Genomic DNA, 19,023 nt, shown 5'->3' with positions numbered 1-19,023 from the left:
AGCAGACCTTGGTATGTGGAGGAAGAACGGAGTAGGAGAGAGTGAGGTTGAGCCCAGAGAAAGGGGTTGAGGAGAGGCTAGGTGGGCTTGCCTTCTGAGGGGCCTGCAGCATGTTTAGGTTGGGCAGGTTGCCTGTGCTGCCTGCGTTGGCGGCTGTGTCTCTATTGCAGCCACTGGACTCACAGCACACTGGCTCTCTGTCGCTGGCCACTACATGCATGCTGCCTAGAGACCTGGCTAGTCTGGAGCTGCACAGGGAGCTGGCGGAGAGGAGGGAATGGGTTATTGGAACCATGAATGGCTATGGCTGGTTCTGTCCAGTTTACTTTACACACGTGTTAACTCTTTTCTGTATGACTGAGTAAACAAAGAGTTGCAACGCAAGCCATTTAATATGAATGAGCTAGTAAATATGAGAAATAGTGCCCGAGCCAAATCCTAACTTAAGTTACACACACCCAATATTAACTTTCACATAAATCATGCACCGCTGTCAATGAAAGTAGTAGTTTGAATTCTCTAGGACGGCTCATTGGAGACATTGCCACTAACCTGCCCCCCACACTGTTGGCAGGCAGCGAGGTTCTGGTTCTCTTCCTATTGTCTGAGGCATCAGGCCCACTAGACTGCAGGAGAATCCTGAAGCAGACACACAATTCACACTTTAATGGTGATGCTCAACGTCCTCAACGGGTGTGTGTGTGTAGAAAGTGAGTGTGTGAGACATTCAGGATGTGTTTAAGTACCTTAAAGACTGCGATGAGGACCTGGTGTGAATCTTGTTCTCTTCTTGTCTGTAAATAAACAAACACACACACACAATATTTCAACACCAACAGCAAGCGAGGGGGAAAGACAGGAGGAGATTGAGACCACAGCTTGGAGATGCAAAGACTGAAGGTGAGAGCAAACAGGCAGCAACTGCAGAATATTCCAGAATTCTAAGATCATTGATCCAAGTAAATTTAATTACACAATCAATTATTCTCGTAATGCAATGGAACCATCATTCATTAACCTAAGGCTCTGAGAGGTTCAAATTAGTTATCCCCAACTTTAAAAGTTTGAGGCAAAGCGAGGGGAATTTGAGGCAATAAAAGCATTGTTGTTTGCTCAGGTTCTGGAGGCCTGAGAGGTAAAATATAAGCTAGTTGATGTATTAGGGCACTTAATTATTAATTTGAAAATGATCTCCTTTGATAAATTAATATAAGTGCAACATTCAGTGTTGGGTGGAAGGGATTTGCATTGGCTTTGCAGCGAAGGGAATCATTATTCCAAAACAGAGATTCAGGGAGTGAAATGTAAAGGCTATGGTTATTACTTGCCGTACTTAAAGTTAAACTCAGGACAATCAGTCAGCCAAGGAGGACACAGCGTTATAAATAACAGACCATAGAAACGTGATTCCTGCCCTCCTCATTTTCAAAAATATAAACTTCCTTTGCAGCCAGGGGGTGACAAACATGTAGCCAGTTTAGAAGTGTAAAGCGAGGTGAGGATGGGGGGGCGGGAGACAGGGCCAGGCACATAAACTGGTGTTGAGGAGGGGGTAAATAAAGGAAGGGATACACTTACAGCATTCTCAGTTAGACTCCGGAAGGGGGAAGGGTTTGGGGGACAGACTGGCAGGAGAGCTCAGTGAAATCCTAACCCGTCTATACAGAAATGCAGGATGGAAGAAGGGAAGCCATACACAATCCACCACAGGGCAAGGCTACACAGGGACGAGAGCAGCATGGCTACCAACCATCTAAGAGGGGGAAAACATCCAACAAACAGAACAGAAACAAAAACATGACAGAGAAAGGAAGGAAGGATAGACAGAGAGAATCTCACTTTTTCTCCTCCCCCACGGACTGGGTCAGGCATAGCCAACGCCCCGTCAAGAGTCCTACACATCCACTAGCCTGGGTGACAGACCCTTTCTACTAAAGCCATCTGGTTGTCTTGCTTGACAAAGTAAGAAAGTGGTATTATTACATGCTGAAACTGTTAGACAACCAGGCTACATATTCACTAGCAGAACCAGGCTAACAAGTAAAGCCTTTTCACATTACACCACAGCAGAAAGGGGTACCTGCAAGGTTTTGACTAACTACTCAAGTCTCACCTAAGTTCTGGCATTGATTTTAGACAATTTGTTTTCCACAGCATGCTAAAAGTGTTTCCCAAACGGTGGACTGGGACTTTGACCCTATGCAGTGATAACAGCACCTTTCAGAGTCTACCATCTTCTGTGTTTGCAGAGGTATAGGCCTAAGAGTGTTTTAAAAATGGGGAAACATGAAAGCTTGCTTCTAGTTTTCTGTAAGACTGACTTCAATCAAAGACACAATGCATATATAGGCCTAGTCACCCGAAGAAACGTTTAATATATACACTGCTCAAAAAAATAAAGGGAACACTAAAATAACACATCCTAGATCTGAATGAATGAAATAATGTTATGAAATACTTTTTTCTTTACATAGTTGAATGTGCTGACAACAAAATCACACAAAAATAATCAATGGAAATCCAATTTATCAACCCATGGAGGTCTGGATTTGGAGTCACACTCAAAATTAAAGTGGAAAACCACACTACAGGCTGATCCAACTTTGATGTAATGTCCTTAAAACAAGTCAAAATGAGGCTCAGTAGTGTGTGTGGCCTCCACGTGCCTGTATGACCTCCCTACAACACCTGGGCATGCTCCTGATGAGGTGGCGGATGGTCTCCTGAGGGATCTCCTCCCAGACCTGGACTAAAGCATCCGCCAACTCCTGGACAGTCTGTGGTGCAACGTGGCGTTGGTGGATGGAGCGAGACATGATGTCCCAGATGTGCTCAATTGGATTCAGGTCTGGGGAACGGGCGGGCCAGTCCATAGCATCAATGCCTCCCTCTTGCAGGAACTGCTGACACACTCCAGCCACATTAGGTCTAGCATTGTCTTGCATTAGGAGGAACCCAGGGCCAACCGCATCAGCATATGGTCTCACAAGGGGTCTGAGGATCTCATCTCGGTACCTAATGGCAGTCAGGCTACCTCTGGCGAGCACATGGAGGGCTGTGCGGCCCTCCAAAGAAATGCCACCCCACACCATGACTGACCCACCGCCAAACCGGTCATGCTGGAGGATGTTGCAGGCAGCAGAACGTTCTCCACGGCATCTCCAGACTCTGTCACATGTGCTCAGTGTGAACCTGCTTTCATCTGTGAAGAGCACAGGGCGCCAGTGGCGAATTTGCCAATCTTGGTGTTCTCTGGCAAATGCCAAACGTACTGCACGGTGTTGGGCTGTAAGCACAACCCCCACCTGTGGACGTCGGGCCCTCATACCACCATCATGGAGTCTGTTTCTGACCGTTTGAGCAGACACATGCACATTTGTGGACTGCTGGAGGTCATTTTGCAGGGCTCTGGCAGTGCTCCTCCTTGCACAAAGGCGGAGGTAGCGGTCCTGCTGCTGGGTTGTTGCCTTCCTACGGCCTCCTCCACGTCTCCTGATGTACTGGCCTGTCTCCTGGTAGCACCTCCATGCTCTGGACACTACGCTGACAGACACAGCAAACCTTTTTGCCACAGCTCACATTGATGTGCCATCCTGGATGAGCTGCACTACCTGAGCCACTTGTGTGGGTTGTAGACTCCATCTCATGCTACCACTAGAGTGAAAGCACCGCCAGCATTCAAAAGTGACCAAAACATCAGCCAGCAAGCATAGAAACTGAGAAGTGGTCTGTGGTCACCACCTGCAGAACCACTCCTTTATTGGGGGTGTCTTGCTAATTGCCTATAATTTCTACCTGTTGTCTATTCCATTTGCACAACAGCATGTGAAATGTATTGTCAATCAGTGTTGCTTCCTAAGTGGACAGTTTGATTTCACAGAAGTGTGATTGACTTGGAGATTCATTGTGTTGTTTAAGTGTTCCCTTTATTTTTTTGAGCAGTATAAATAAAAATAAAAGAAAACACTAAATCAGACTTCACCTCTGAAGTGATCGAGGTACACCAAATATGCTATATTTGGTCTTGGATATATATATATATATATATATATATATATATATATATATATACATACATACATACATAGTTGAAGTCAGAAGTTTACATACACCTTAGCCGAATACATTTAAACTCAGTTTTTCACAATTCCTGACATTTAATCCAAGTAAAAATTCCGTTTTAGGTCAGTTAGGATCACCACTTATTTTAAGAATGTGGAATGTCAGAATAATCGTAGAGATAATGATTTATTTCAGCTTTTATTTATTTCATCAGATTCCCAGTGGGTCAGAAGTTTACATACACTCAAATAGTTTTTGGTAGCATTGCCTTTACATTGTTTAACTTGGGTCAAACATTTCAGGTAGCGTTCCACAATAAGTTAGGTGAATTTTGGCCCATTCCTCCTGACAGAGCTGGTGTAACTGAGTCAGGTTTGTAGGCCTCCTTGCTCGCACACACTTTTTCAGTTCTGCCCACACATTTTCTATAGGATTGAGGTCAGGGCTTTGTGATGGCCACTCCAATACCTTGACTTTGTTCTCCTTAAGCCATTTTGCCACAACTTTGGAAGTATGCCTGGGGTCATTGTCCATTTGGAAGACCCATTTGCGACCAAGTTTTAACTTTCTGACTGATGTTTTGAGATGTTGCTTCAATATATCCAGAAAATTTTCCTTGCTCATGACGCCATCTATTTTGTGAAGTGCACCAGTCCGTCCTGCAGCAAAGCACCCCCACAACATGATGCAGCCACCCCCGTGCTTCAAGGTTGGGATGGTGTTCTTCAGCTTGCAAGCCTCCCCCTTTTTCCTCCAAACATAATGATGGTCATTATGGCCAAACAGTTCTATTTTTGTTTCATCAAACCAGAGGACATTTCTCCAAAAAGTACGATCTTTGTCCCCATGTGCAGTTGCAAACCGGGGTCTGGCTTTTTTATGGCAGTTTTGGAGCAGTGGCTTCTTCCTTGGTGAGTGGCCTTTCAGGTTATGTCGATATAGGATTAGTTTTACTGTGGATATAGATACTTTTGTACCCGTTTCCTCCAGCATCTTCAGAAGGTCCTTTACTGTGGTTCTGGGATTGATTTGCACTTTTCGCACCAAAGTACGTTCATCTCTAGAAGACAGAACGAGTCTCCTTCCTGGGCGGTATGCCTGCTGCGTGGTCCCATGGCGTTTATACTTGCGTACTATTGTTTGTACAGATGAACGTGGTACCTTCAGGCGTTTGGAAATTGCTCCCAAGGATGAACCAGACTTGTGGAGGTCTATAATTTTTTTTCTGAGGTCTTGGATGATTTCTTTTGATTTTCCCATGATGCAAGCAACGAGGCACTGAGTTTGAAGGTAGGCCTTGAAATACATCCACAGGTACACCTCCAGTTGACTCAAATTATGTCAATTAGCCTATCAGAAGCTTCTAAAGCCATGACATAATTTTCTGGAAGTTTCCAAGCTGTTTAAAGGCACAGTCAACTTAGTGTATGTAAACTTGTGACCCACTGGAATTGTGACACAGTGAATTGTAAGTGAAATAATCTGTTTTTAAACAATTGTTGGAAAAATTACTTATGTCATGCACAAAGTAGATGTCCTAACCGACTTGCCAAAACTATAGTTTGTTAACAAGAAATTTGTGGAGTGGTTGAAAAACGAGTTAACGACTCCATCTACGTTTTGCCAACCTTTACTTCGCTACCTGTCAACTTTACGGTTTTTTTAATTACCGTTTATATTTTGAGTTTTCCCCCTCACTCACTTTTTTTCATTCAACTTTTTCACTCTGGACGTTTTATCTGGACATGGTTCGTCAGGACTTCCAACAGCCGAAGCTAAGTAGTAACATTAACATGATGCCTTCTAAATTGCAGTCACTGTTCTCATAATATACAGGAGAACGATCGCCTTACGGCGAGGATAGCTGTGCTGCAAGCCCAGCTTCAGACGCAATCATTAGGCAAGGGTAATTTCAGTGTAGGAAAGGATGAAAGCGTCTGTGCCACCATTAAGTACAGATAGTAACGTTAGTATAAATCCCCTCGCACGGTCCCCGCAGCCGGACAACTTTCTCATGGCTTCTGGAGGGAAATGCTGTAGGAATGCTCAATCGGTGTCGCTCATTCAGCTGACAGAAACTTTCAACCGGTTCTCCCCATTAAGCAGCGAGTCGGAGTCAGAGGCCGAGCCTTCTCTGGTCTCTACTCCTCCCGTTACGGGGTCTGAGACGCCGAAGCTTCCCACCATTAGCTCTGACTATTTGAAAACCCTAGTCATTGGCGACTCCATTCCCCGCAATATTAGACTTAAAACGAATCATCCAGCGATCATACACTGTTTACCAGGGGGCAGGGCTACCGATGTTAAGGCTAATCTAAAGATGGTGCTGGCTAAAGCTAAAACTGGCGAGTGTATAGAGATATTGTTATCCACGTCGGCACCAACGATGTTAGGATGAAACAGTCAGAGGTCACCAAACGCAACATAGCTTCAGCATGTAAATCAGCTAGAAAGATGTGTCGGCATTGAGTAATTGTCTCTGGCCCCCTCCCAGTTAGCGGGAGTGATGAGCTCTACAGCAGAGTCTCACAACTCAATCGCTGGTTAAACTGTTTTCTGCCCCTCCCAAAAGATAGAATTTGTAGATAATTGTCCCTCTTTCTGGGACACACCCACAAACAGGACCAAACCTGGCCTGTTGAGGAGTGACGGACTCCATCCTAGCTGGAGGGGTGCTCTCATCTACGAACATAGACAGGGCTCTAACTCCCCTAGCTCCACAATGAAATAGGGTGCAGGCCAGGCAGCAGGCTGTTAGCCAGCCTGCCAGCTTAGTGGAGTCTGCCACTAGCGTTGTCAGGGTAGTCAGCTCAGCTATCCACATTGAGACAGTGTCTGTGCCTCGACCTAGGTTTGGCAAAACTAAACATGGCGGTGTTCGACTTAGCAATCTCACTAGCATAAAGACCTCCATTCCTGCCATTATTGAAAGAGATCGTGATACCTCACATCTCAAAATAGGGCTACTTAATGTTAGATCCCTCACTTCAAAGGCAGTTATAGTCAATGAACTAATCACTGATCATAATCTTTATGTGATTGGCCTGACTGAAACATGGCTTAAGCCTGATGAATTTACTGTATTAAATGAGGCCTCACCTCCTGGTTACACTAGTAACCATATCCCCTGTGCTGCTAACATTTACGATAGCAAATTTCAATTTACAAAAAAATGTAAAAAACGTTTTCGTTTTTTAAGCCTCTAGTCATGAAATCTATGCAGCCTACTCAATCACTTTTTATAGCTACTGTTTACAGGCCTCCTGGGCCATATACAGCGTTCCTCACTGAGTTCCCTGAATTCCTAATCGGACCTTGTAGTCATATCAGATAATATTCTAATTTTTGGTGACTTTAATATTCACATGGAAAAGTCCACAGACCCACTCCAAAAGGCTTTCAGAGCCATCATCGACTCAGTGGGTTTTGTCCAACATGTCTCTGAACCTACTCACTGCCACAGTCATACTCTGGACCTAGTTTTGTCCCATGGAATAAATGTTGTGGATCTTAATGTTTTTCCTCATAATCCTGGACTATCGGACCACCATTTTATTACTTTTGCAATAACAACAAATAATCTGCTCAGACCCCAACCAAGGCACATCAAAAGTCGTGCTATAAATTCTCAGACAACCCAATAATTCCTTGATGCCCTTCCAGACTCCCTCTGCCTACCCAAGGACGTCAGAGGACAAAAATCAGTTAACCACCTAACTGAGGAACTCAATTTAACCTTGCGCAATACCCTAGATGCAGTTGCACCCCTAAAAACATTTGTCATAAGAAACTAGCTCCTTGGTATACAGAAAATACCCGAGGTCTGAAACAAGCTTCCAGAAAATTGGAACGGAAATGGCGCCACACCAAACTGGAAGTCTTCCGACTAGCTTGGAAAGACAGTACCGTGCAGTATCGAAGAGCCCTCACTGCTGCTCAATCATCCTATTTTTCCAACTTAATTGAGGAAAATAAGAACAATCCTAAATTTATTTTTGATACTGTCGCAAAGCTAACTAAAAAGCAGCATTCCCCAAGAGAGGATGGCTTTCACTTCAGCAGTAATAAATTCATTAACTTCTTTGAGGAAAAGATCATGATCATTAGAACGCAAATTACGGACTCCTCTTTAAATCTGCGTATTCCTCCAAAGCCCATTTGTCCTGAGTCTGCACAACTCTGCCAGGACCTAGGATCAAGGGAGACACTCAAGTGTTTTAGTACTATATCTCTTGACACAATGATGAAAATAACCATGGCCTCTAAACCTTCAAGCTGCATACTGGACCCTATTCCAACTAAACTACTGAAAGAGCTGCTTCCTGTGCTTGGCCCTCCTATGTTGAACATAATAAACGGCTCTCTATCCACTGGATGTGTACCAAACTCATTAAAAGTGGCAGTAATAAAGCCTCTCTTGAAAAAGCCAAACCTTGACCCAGAAAATATAAAAAAACTATCGGCCTATATCGAATCTCCCATTCCTCTCAAAGATTTAAAAAAAAGCTGTTGCGCAGCAACTCACTGCCTTCCTGAAGATAAACAATGTATACGAAACGCTTCAGTCTGGTTTTAGACCCCATCATAGCACTGAGACTGCACTTGTGAAGGTGGTAAATGACCTTTTAATGGCGTCAGACCGAGGCTCTGCATCTGTCCTCGTGCTCCTAGACCTTAGTGCTGCTTTTGATACCATTGATCACCACATTCTTTTGGAGAGATTGGAAACCCAAATTGGTCTACACGGTCAAGTTCTGGCCTGGTTTAGCTCTTATCTGTCAGAACGATATCAGTTTGTCTCTGTGAATGGTTTGTCCTCTGACAAATCAACTGTAAATTTCGGTGTTCCTCAAAGTTCCGTTTTAGGACCACTATTGTTTTCACTATATATTTGACCTCTTCGAGATGTCATTCGAAAACATAATGTTAACTTTCACTGCTATGCGGATGACACACAGCTGTACATTTCAATGAAACATGGTGAAGCCCCAAAATTGCCCTTGCTAGAAGCCTGTGTTTCAGACATAAGGAAGTGGATGGCTGCAAACTTTCTACTTTTAAATTCGGACAAAACAGAGATGCTTGTTCTAGGTCCCAAGAAACAAAAGAGATCTTCTGTTGAATCTGACAATTCATCTTGATGGTTGTACAGTCGTCTCAAATAAAAAACTGAAGGACCTCGGCGTTACTCTGGACCCTGATCTCTCTTTTGAAGAACATATCAAGACTGTTTCAAGGACAGCTTTTTTCCATCTATGTAACATTGCAAAAATCAGAAACTTTCTGTCCAAAAATTATGCTGAAAAATTAATCCATGCTTTTGTTACTTCTAGGTTAGACTACTTCAATGCTCTACTTTCCGGCTACCTGGATAAAGCACTAAATAAACGTCAGTTAGTGCTAAATACGGTTGCAAGAATCCTGACTAGAACACAAAAATTTGATCATATTACTCCAGTGCTAGCCTCCCTACACTGGCTTCCTGTTAAGGCAAGGGCTGATTTCAAGGTTTTACTGCTAACCTGCAAAGCATTACATGGGCTTGCTCCTACCCATCTTTCCGATTTGGTCCTGCCGTACATACCTACACGTACGCTACGGTCACAAGACGCAGGCCTCCTAATTGTCTATCGAATTTCTAAGCAAACAGCTGGAGGCAGGGCTTTCTCCTATAGAGCTCTATTTTTATAGAATGGTCTGCCTACTCATGTGAGAGACGCAGACTCGGTCTCAACCTTTAAATCTTTACAGAAGACTCATCTCTTCAGTAGCTCATATGATTGAGTGTAGTCTGGCCCAGGAGTGTGAAGGTGAACGGAAAGGCTCTGGAGCAACGAACCGCCCTTGCTGTCTCTGCCTGGCCGGTTCCCCTCTCTCCACTGGGATTCTCTGCCTCTAACCCTATTACAGGAGCTGAGTCACTGGCTTACTGGTGTTCTTCCATGCCGTCCCTAGGAGGGGTGCGTCACTTGAGTGGGTTGAGTCACTGACGTGGTCTTCCTGCCTGCGTTGGCGCCCCCCCCCCCCTTGGGTTGTGCCGTGACGGAGACCTTTGTGGGCTATACTCGGCCTTGTCTCAGGATGGTAAGTTGGTGGTTGAAGATATCCCTCTAGTGGTGTGGGGGCTGTGCTTTGGCAAAGTGGGTGGGGTTATATCCTGCCTGTTTGGCCCTGTCCTGGGGTATCATCGGATGGGGCCACAGTGTCTCCTGACCCCTCCTGTCTCAGCCTCCAGTATTTATGCTGCAGTAGTTAATGTGTCGGGGGGCTAGGGTCAGTCTGTTATATCTGGAGTATTTCTCCTGTCTTATCCGGTGTCCTGTGTGAATTTAAGTATGCTCTCTAATTCTCTCGGAGGACCTGAGCCCTAGGACCATGCCTCAGGACTACCTGGCATGATGACTCCTTGCTGCCCCCAGTCCACCTGGCCGTGCTGCTGCTCCAGTTTCAATTGTTCTGCCTGCGGCTATGGAGCCCTGACCTGTTCACCGGATGTGCTACATGTCCCAGACCTGCTGTTTTCCACTCTTTAGAGACAGCAGGAGCGGTAGAGATACTCTCAATGATCGGCTATGAAAAGCCAACTGACATTTACTCCTGAGGGGCTGACTTGTTGCACCCTCGTCAACTACTGTGATTGTTTTTATTTGACCATGCTGGTCATTTATGTACATTTGAACATCTTGGCCCTGTTCTGTTATAATCTCCACCCGGCAGAAGAGGACTGGCCACCCCTCATAGCCTGGTTCCTCTCTAGGTTTCTTACTAGGTTTTGGCCTTTCTAGGGAGTTTTTCCTAGCCACTGTGCTTCTACACCTGCATTGCTTGCTGTTTGGGGTTTTAGGCTGGGTTTCTGTACAGCACATTGATATATCAGCTGACGTAAGAAGAGCTATATAAATACATTTGTATGTAAACTTCCGACTTCAACTGTATATAGGCCTAGTCAACTGAAGAAAAGCTGCATAACATATACATACACACACACACAGCAAAAAAAAGAAATGTCCTTTTTTCAGGACCCTGCATTTCAAAGATAATTCGTAAAAATCCAAATAAATTCACAGATCTTCATTGTAAAGAGTTTAAACACTGTTTCCCATGCTTGTTCAATGAACCATAGACAATTAATGAACATGCACCTGTGGAACGGTCGTTAAGACACTAACAGGTTACAGACGGTAGGCAATTAAGGTCACAGTTATGAATACTTCGGACAATAAAGAGGCCTTTCTACTGACTCAGAACATCACACCTGCGGAACAGGTACAGGGTGGCAACAACAACTGCCCGAGTTACACTAGGAACGCACAATCCCTCCATCAGTGCTCAGACTGTCCGCAATAGGCTGAGGCTGGACTGAGGGCTTGTAGGCCTGGTGTAAGGCAGGTCCGCACCAGGCATCACCGGCAACAATGTCGCCTATGGGCACAAACCCACCGTCGCTGGACCAGACAGGACGTGATGGTCGGATTCGCGTTTATCGTCAAAGGAATGAGCATTACACCGAGTTCTGTACTCTGGAGTGGGATCGATTTGGAGGTGGAGGGTCAGTCATGGTCTGGGGCGGTGTGTCACAGAATCATCAGACTGAGCTTGTTGTCATTGCAGGCAATCTCAACGTTGTGCGTTACAGGGAAGACATCCTCCTCCCTCATGTGGTAACCTTCCTGCAGGCTCATCCTGACATGACCCTCCACCATGACAATGCCGCCAGCCATACTGCTCGTTCTGTGCGTGATTTCCTGCAAGACCGGAATGTCAGCCCGGATCTCAATCCCATTGAGCATGTCTCGGACCTCTTTGATCGGAGGGTGAGGGCTAGGGCCATTCCCCCCAGAAATGTCTGTGAACTTGCAGGTGCCTTGGTGGTAGAGTGGGGTACCATCTCACAGCAAGAACTGGCAAATCTGGTGCAGTCCATGAGGAGGAGATGTACTGCAGTACTTAATGCAGCCTGTGGCCACACCAGATACTGACTGTTACTTTTGATTTTGACCCCCCCCCCCCCTTTGTTCAGGGACATATTATTCCATTTATGTTAGTCACATGTCTGTGGAACTTGTTCAGTTTATGTCTAAGTTGTTGAATCTTGTTATGTTCATACAAATATTTCCACATGTTACGTTTGCTGAAAATAAAAACGCAGTTGACAGTGAGAGGACATTTCTTTTTTTTGCTGAGATATATATAGGCCTACACACCTGAAGAAAGGCTTCACAATGTGTGTGTGAATACAAAAATCACCTAAAAAAGGTCCCGTGTGGTTCAGTTGGTAGAGCATGGTGTTTGCAACGCCAGGGTTGTGGGTTCGATTCCCACGGGGGACCAGTACGGAGAAAAATGTATGAAATGTATGCATTCACTACTGTAAGTCGCTCTGGATAAGAGCGTCTGCTAAATGACAAATGTAAATGTAAATATTAAAGTAATAAATAAGTGAAAAAAAAAAAAAAAAAGCCAAATGTTGTCCCACGGAGAACACCAAGGGCATGTCACAATCACGTGTAGGCTACTCTCAAAAGTCTGTAAAGGTGCCTGTGGCAGATAGTGGTCAATTCAGGATAGAAATTGAGACTTACTGGCAATAAGAGCAATATAATTCCAAAGACAAGAGTACAAGGGACAGATGTAGCCTATGGTGCTTGAACCTTTACTACCACAAGAGTCCGAGGGATTCTTCCAAGATAGATGTGGGTTTGGTTCAATAGAGGACTTTTAAGCAGGAGGAAGCAAGACTTGAACAGTACACAGGCACTGACCCAGTCACAAACACAATGGAAAAATATAAATTTGCAGCATTTTATATTCAACCCGGCCCAACACTTAATACATATTACACACATACAATACAGAGGCCATGCATGTCAAAGGTTAAATCATGCTTTAAGTCGTGCATCGGTAAAAAACAGATCACACGTGCCCACAGTCAATGTTGCATTGTGCATTTTAGTCCCTTTCACAGAGGGGGAAAAATAAAAATGAAAAATAGGTAGCTAGATTATGATTCAGTTTATTAGGAGTTTAAGGTTTGGCCTGCGATTCACAGCATCTCAGAGCATATTGGTGTTTCCTGATGGAGAAAGCACATTCTGTCTCACATCAATAGTACAAGTAGTCCTCTGAACCGCCTCTACAGTGGATTCTCACCCTTGCTAGCCGGTGCAGATCAAAGCAGCACGTGCCAGAACAGGTGACCAAAATCATTAATCACATTATGCATCCATCCACTGCCTACCTTATCGTACCGCGGTCACCCAAAAGCCACACATCCATTGGCATGGCACAATTTATACAGGAAGAGGAAGCTAGTCAGACAGGAAGTGACATGCACTTACCTCCATTATACAAAACCTCACTTCCTCTCTGTGTTTTCCCCCCCTCTGTCTCTCTGCTACATTTTAAAATGCAGACACTCCAGACAGCACTCTGGCCACACGATGCCTAAGAGGCTCCAGCAATGTACTACCGCCTGCCTGCCACGGGATAACAAAACCCACAGCCATAGGTGTACACAGTTGCCTGCAAACTGTCCATGTTGGCACCAAATGTTCCACAACAATAACATTTGGATTCTCATTGGATGTGCCAACATGGGACCCTTTAAAATAGCAAATCTGGCACCCATTAAAATAGTAAAGTACGCCTAGCCCACATGGGCTAGGCATACATTACTAGGCATACTTTGAATGACTACTTTCAGTCATTCAACATAGCCAGTATAATCAACAATCAATCCGTGTTAGGATCCTGAGTGGCAGCTTTATGGTAAGGTTCTGAGGCAGTCATTGGAAAATAAGCCATGATTACTAGACCAAATACATGGCACAAACAGAACAATCTGACTGTTATATTAAGGTAATTAAAGCTGTAAAACTAAGCTGAACTCCATTCAACACAAAAGCTGTATAGAAACCCATAGTAGATGGGTATAATGGGCCAGCTATCTTAAGGCAAAAATCAAATACTTGTCACCCAAGAATGCATGGTGGGGCATGAAATGACCTGAAAAAAGGAAACCCCACAACAATATCAAAAGATCTCAAGTTATAATGCAGATGAGACCTCAACTTCCTCTAAACATCAAAATGACTTGGATAAGCTGACTACACAGGCTGCTCCTATCCCCCCGAAACAAGTCAGTGTGATGCATGGTGGGAGTTGTAGGCCGATCGGAGACTTACGATAGGGAGCCTGTGGATGTTCTCGCCTGCCTCTTGCTCTTCAGGGCTCGCAGTTTATCACCCTGGGTGATGCCATTCCTCTCCTCATCGTCACTATACTGAGGAAGTTAGAAGAGGGAGACAAAAATTCAAAGAATGTGTAAAAAAAGAAAAGGAGATGAATACATTTGCTTACCATTCCCTCCCTTCTTTACGTGAAGGTATCTTCAATTTCTGCATATCAAATAAAACCAGAAAGGATTTCCAAAATTCTCACCAGTTCTGCCTCTTCCTTTTTGAACGTCCTGTTTTTGTTGCTGCCGTTGATAGTGATGTCATCAACCCCCGACAGGATTCTGGTGACGGCCAGCTTGCCGTTCTCCTGCTCGTTCATCTTCTCCCGGAAAACATCTCCCTCCGACCACAGGCTGATCTGCTTACTGCAGCATCGTGAGAAAAACAGCAATCAAGATGTACATCTCCCTACTAACATATTGGTTACTGATCAACAATTGACACTCAACTCAATCAAAGAGCTCCCAGAACTGAAACACTTGAGTTGAATCGGGCGCGTTAGTGCTGGATTGGAACAAATGCATGCCTGTGGCTCCCCAGGACTACAGCTGGTGACCACGGATCTATACAGTAAAATCCGTCACAACAATGGATTGAATCTAGATAAAAATCAGACACATACTCTTCCACAAAGTTTTGTTGTGGTCCGATGACTGATCCAGGCCGGCAGATCCTCATCCAGGCGATGGCCTCAGAAGCAGTCAGGCGGTAGTGCTTCATCATGTAACAGCCTATCAGAGTGCCTGTTCGACCCAGACCCGCTGAAAAATGTCGGCATTGGTTAAATACATAGTTATTATTAATCAGACTTTTGGTGCAAATCTTTCCCATTCGTTTGGGACAGAGGCCTACACATTTTTGGGGAAATATGGCCTCCAGCCCTCCACTCAACTCCAGATGATATAAACGGATAACATAATGTCTTGTACCTTTGCAGTGAACAGCGATAGCTCCATCTGCGTTCTCACAGATGTTGAGGAACTTCCTGACGATGGAGTCATTTGGCGTGCTTCCGTCCACGAAGAAGAGGTCGTGGTGCTCGAAGCCCATGTCAGTGAAGCGCTTGGCATCGTACATCTTCTTGTTGAGACGGACGATGGCTGTGATGTTGTGTTTCCTGAAATAAGGAAAGTAGGCCTCGGGGGCATGGAGAGGGTAACCTGGAGAGAGAACATGGGTTTTGTAGAAAGATGCAATTGGAAAAAAAATACATACAAAAAAATCTGTACACCTGAAGTAACATATTTGTACACAGATGTGTAGCTGAAGTGTACACAAAGTGTATACTTGTAAAACGAACAATTATTTGATTACGGTCTGTGACCGAAATATTGCATGTTATTCGATATCCACTTTGCAAGTATAGGCGTCTATACAGTATAAGGGAGGTCATTTGCCAGTCATTCTCAGCAGGGAAAATATCCCAATTTGGCAGCATGTCCTCACATCACAGATTGCAGAAAGCTAATGTGGAGGGTTTCACATACCGTTCTCTATTTTGCTTTTTGGATGAGGGCCGCTAAACGCTAGGAACTTCCCAGGAATAATCCAGTTGAAATCTCCATTTTCTGCTCTCTGCAAAAAAGAGATGTGGACAGAATTATGAATCACTTATTGATGTTTACTCAACCTGCATTCTGAAGTATGATAATGAAAACTTACCTCGTAATGCTCGTATTCCTCCACATCAAACTGGGAGAAATCAAGCCAGCCAAACTGCAGAGCCTGAAGAGGAAATTAATGGAAGTTATGGTCCAAATAAAATAACGCAATATTTCTTAAATATCATAAATGTGCAGCTGCAAATTAACTTGTTAGTCTAACAGACTGAAGCAGTGTACCTTGTATATGGCGCGCAGGCAGTCTAGAATGTTCAGATTGTACATACAAGTTCCAAAAGAGGCATCTCTGTTTAAAACAAACCAGAAACAATCCAAATCAACTCCATATTTTTAAAGCATTCATACCACATTTATAAGTAGAGATGCACGATATATCGGTGAACATATGGGAATCGGCCGATATTAGCTAAAAATTCCAGCATCGGTATCGGCCAATATCTAGTTTAATGCCCTGATGTGCAAAACGGATGTCAAAGCTGACGTGCATACCTATATAACGTACATATATGACGTAATGACGCCACGTAAAATTATGCGCTACACGTGCAACACAGCATTCATAACCTAGCCCACAATGTCTGCTGCGTGGATCGAGCAGTCATTTGAAAGAGTAACACAATTTCAGCGAGACAACTCAAAGGCGAAATCCATTAAAGCCAAGATAATGGAATTCATTGCCCTTGACAATCAACCATTCTCTGTCGTGGGTGATGTTGGCTTTCACCGACTGGTTGAGCACCGGTACACACTACCAAGTGCTCTATTTTTCAGACGTTGCCCTACCGGAGTTAACACAGTAATAGCGTCACTGCTATTAGCTTCAAGATATACATACTATGGAACACCGTTTGGGTCTTTGCATGTCAAAAAAGATACAGCAGCACTGTCAAAGCTGTACAAAAAAGTCTGCAAACAAGCAAACACCGGCCACGAACGATGTGTTTACAATACCGCGTTGGTAATAATGTATAATTTCTTCTACCACAACTTCTGGGGTAGCTCGCTTTAGCTTGGTACCTAGTTAGCACCAATACAACCAGCCTGAAAACAATGACCAATAGAACCTGCAGTCATTTTCATTATTCTTAGCAATGATTTAGGTATCCTTGTGAGCGTAACAGGGGTCAACAGCATCAATGTAACAGTATAGCTTCCGTCCCTCTCCTCGCCCCAACCTGCACACATCAACCACTGACACCCCACGAAGCATCGTTACCCATCGCGCCACAAAAGCCGCGGCCCTTGCAACACAAGGGGAACAACTACTTAAGGTCGCAGAGCGAGTGACGGCACCGATTGAAACTCTACTAGCGCGCACCACTGCTAACTAGCTAGCCATTTCACATCGGTTACATGAGTAAGTATTAGCTAGGTTGCCACTTGTTGTTCACCTATTGAAATTGATCTTCAGTTCATTAAAATAAATAGCTAGCCAGCTACTTAACCGTGTTGCCCAAAGCTAACGTTATAAGCAGCCAGCTAGCTTCATCGGGCTAGTGAGGCTCGACCGCACCAGGCTGTGTTGTGAAGCTAGCCACAATAAGGATTAGGCACAAGTGGAATTTGCGGTTTGCTTTCAAAATAAAAGTATGTAATTGACAGTAATGCAAATGATGACAAATAGTTGAATTATGCCCTACTTTTATTTTGAAGGCTAACCGCAAAGTCCACCATTTTTTTTTCCCACCTTTATTTAACCAGGTAGGCCAGTTGAGAACATGTTCTCATTTACAACTGCAACCTGGCCAAGATAAAGCAAAGCAGTGCGACACAAACAACAACACAGAGTTACACATTGAATAAACAAACATACACTCAATAACACAACAGAGAAAAAAAAGTCTATATACAGTGTGTGCAATTGGGATGAGGTGTTAAGGCAATAAATAGGCCATAGTAGCAAAGTAATTACAATTTAGCAAATTTACATTGGAGTGATAGATGTGCAGATGATGATGTGCAAGTAGAAATACTAGTGTGCAAAAGAGCAAAAAAGTAAATAAAAACAATATGGGGATGAGGTAGGTAGATTGGATGGGCTATTTACAGATGCGCTGTGTACAGCTGCAGCGATCGGTTAGCTGCTCAGATAGCTGATGTTTAAAGTTAGTGAGGGAGATATAAGTCTCCAACTTCAGCGATTTTTGCAATTCGTTCCAGTCACTGGCAGCAGAGAACTGGAAGGAAAGGCGGCCAAATCAGGTGTTGGCATTGGGGATGACCAGTGAGATATACCTGCTGGAGCGCGTGCTATGGGTGGGTGTTGTTATCATGACCAGTGAGCTGAGATAAGGCGGAGCTTCACCTAGTAAAGACTTATAGATGACCAGTGGGTCTGGCGACGAATATGTAGCGAGGGCCAGCCGACGAGAGCATACAGGTCGCAGTGGTGGGTATATGGGGCTTTGGTGACAAATGGATGGGACTGTGATAGACTGCATCCAGTTTCCTGAGTAGAGTGTTGGAGGCTAATTTGTAAATGACATCGCCGAAGTCGAGGATCGGTAGGATAGACAGTTTTACGAGGGTATGTTTGGCGGCGTGAGTGAAGGAGGCTTTGTTGCGAAATAGGAAGCCGATTCTAGATGTAATTTTGGATTGGATTAGCCACTATTGCGGCTAGCTTCACATAGATGGGTCCGACCACCATTAATCAAATAAGAACTGTCTTATAAATTAGGGTCATTTTAGATGATGACACCTAGCTATATAGTTAGCTAGCTAACTATATAGCTACTGAAACAGATTGTCGTTTTGCTATGTTTTTGGGGAAGAACATTGTTTGCGTCCATAAGCAAGCTAGCTTTTTTTTTATGACCAGCACTGTAGGTGCGCGAGACAACTTTACCAGCATATGTATCAATGAATCGTCGTGACATATGAAATACGAGTGATAGTGTAATCAATGTGTAATAACTACGTAAAGAATGTATGAACCCGTTAAATTATTATGTGACGTGCAGTTATATTCAGGTCCTGATTGGTCAACAAGCTTATTTGACAACGTCAAATAGTGTTAAATATATATTTTTTGACACGCAAAGACCCAAACGGCGTTCCATAGCAAAGACCCAAACGGCGTTCCATAGAAATCCTGGTTG

The 19,023-nt window shown here is 44.1% G+C and overlaps 1 protein-coding gene across 7 annotated transcripts in view; it reads right to left on the bottom strand.

The window, feature by feature from the left end:
* The window catches only part of LOC106580610 (dual specificity protein phosphatase CDC14A), a 29,132-nt gene that overhangs the window by 5,883 nt on the left and 4,226 nt on the right, over nucleotides 1-19,023 (bottom strand). For 3 of the 7 annotated variants that reach the window (XM_014161849.3, XM_014161852.3, XM_045703320.2), the window contains exons 6-15: nucleotides 16,142-16,208; nucleotides 15,963-16,025; nucleotides 15,788-15,875; nucleotides 15,230-15,460; nucleotides 14,923-15,061; nucleotides 14,503-14,665; nucleotides 14,247-14,344; nucleotides 747-794; nucleotides 553-639; nucleotides 92-260 (exon numbers count right to left, since the gene is read on the bottom strand). In XM_014161849.3, coding sequence (XP_014017324.1) covers nucleotides 92-260; nucleotides 553-639; nucleotides 747-794; nucleotides 14,247-14,344; nucleotides 14,503-14,665; nucleotides 14,923-15,061; nucleotides 15,230-15,460; nucleotides 15,788-15,875; nucleotides 15,963-16,025; nucleotides 16,142-16,208 — 1,153 coding nt within the window. Of the gene's footprint in view, nucleotides 1-91; nucleotides 261-552; nucleotides 640-746; nucleotides 795-1,578; nucleotides 1,754-14,246; nucleotides 14,345-14,502; nucleotides 14,666-14,922; nucleotides 15,062-15,229; nucleotides 15,461-15,787; nucleotides 15,876-15,962; nucleotides 16,026-16,141; nucleotides 16,209-19,023 lie in introns of those variants that run through there. The other 4 variants (XR_006760924.2, XM_045703321.2, XM_014161853.3 and 1 more) reach the window with 4 other exon arrangements.

Source organism: Salmo salar, chromosome 20 (genome assembly GCF_965601325.2).
Source record: "Salmo salar chromosome 20, fSalSal1, whole genome shotgun sequence".
Taxonomy (NCBI): domain Eukaryota; kingdom Metazoa; phylum Chordata; class Actinopteri; order Salmoniformes; family Salmonidae; genus Salmo; species Salmo salar.
This window is presented reverse-complemented; position numbering and strand designations above follow the sequence as displayed.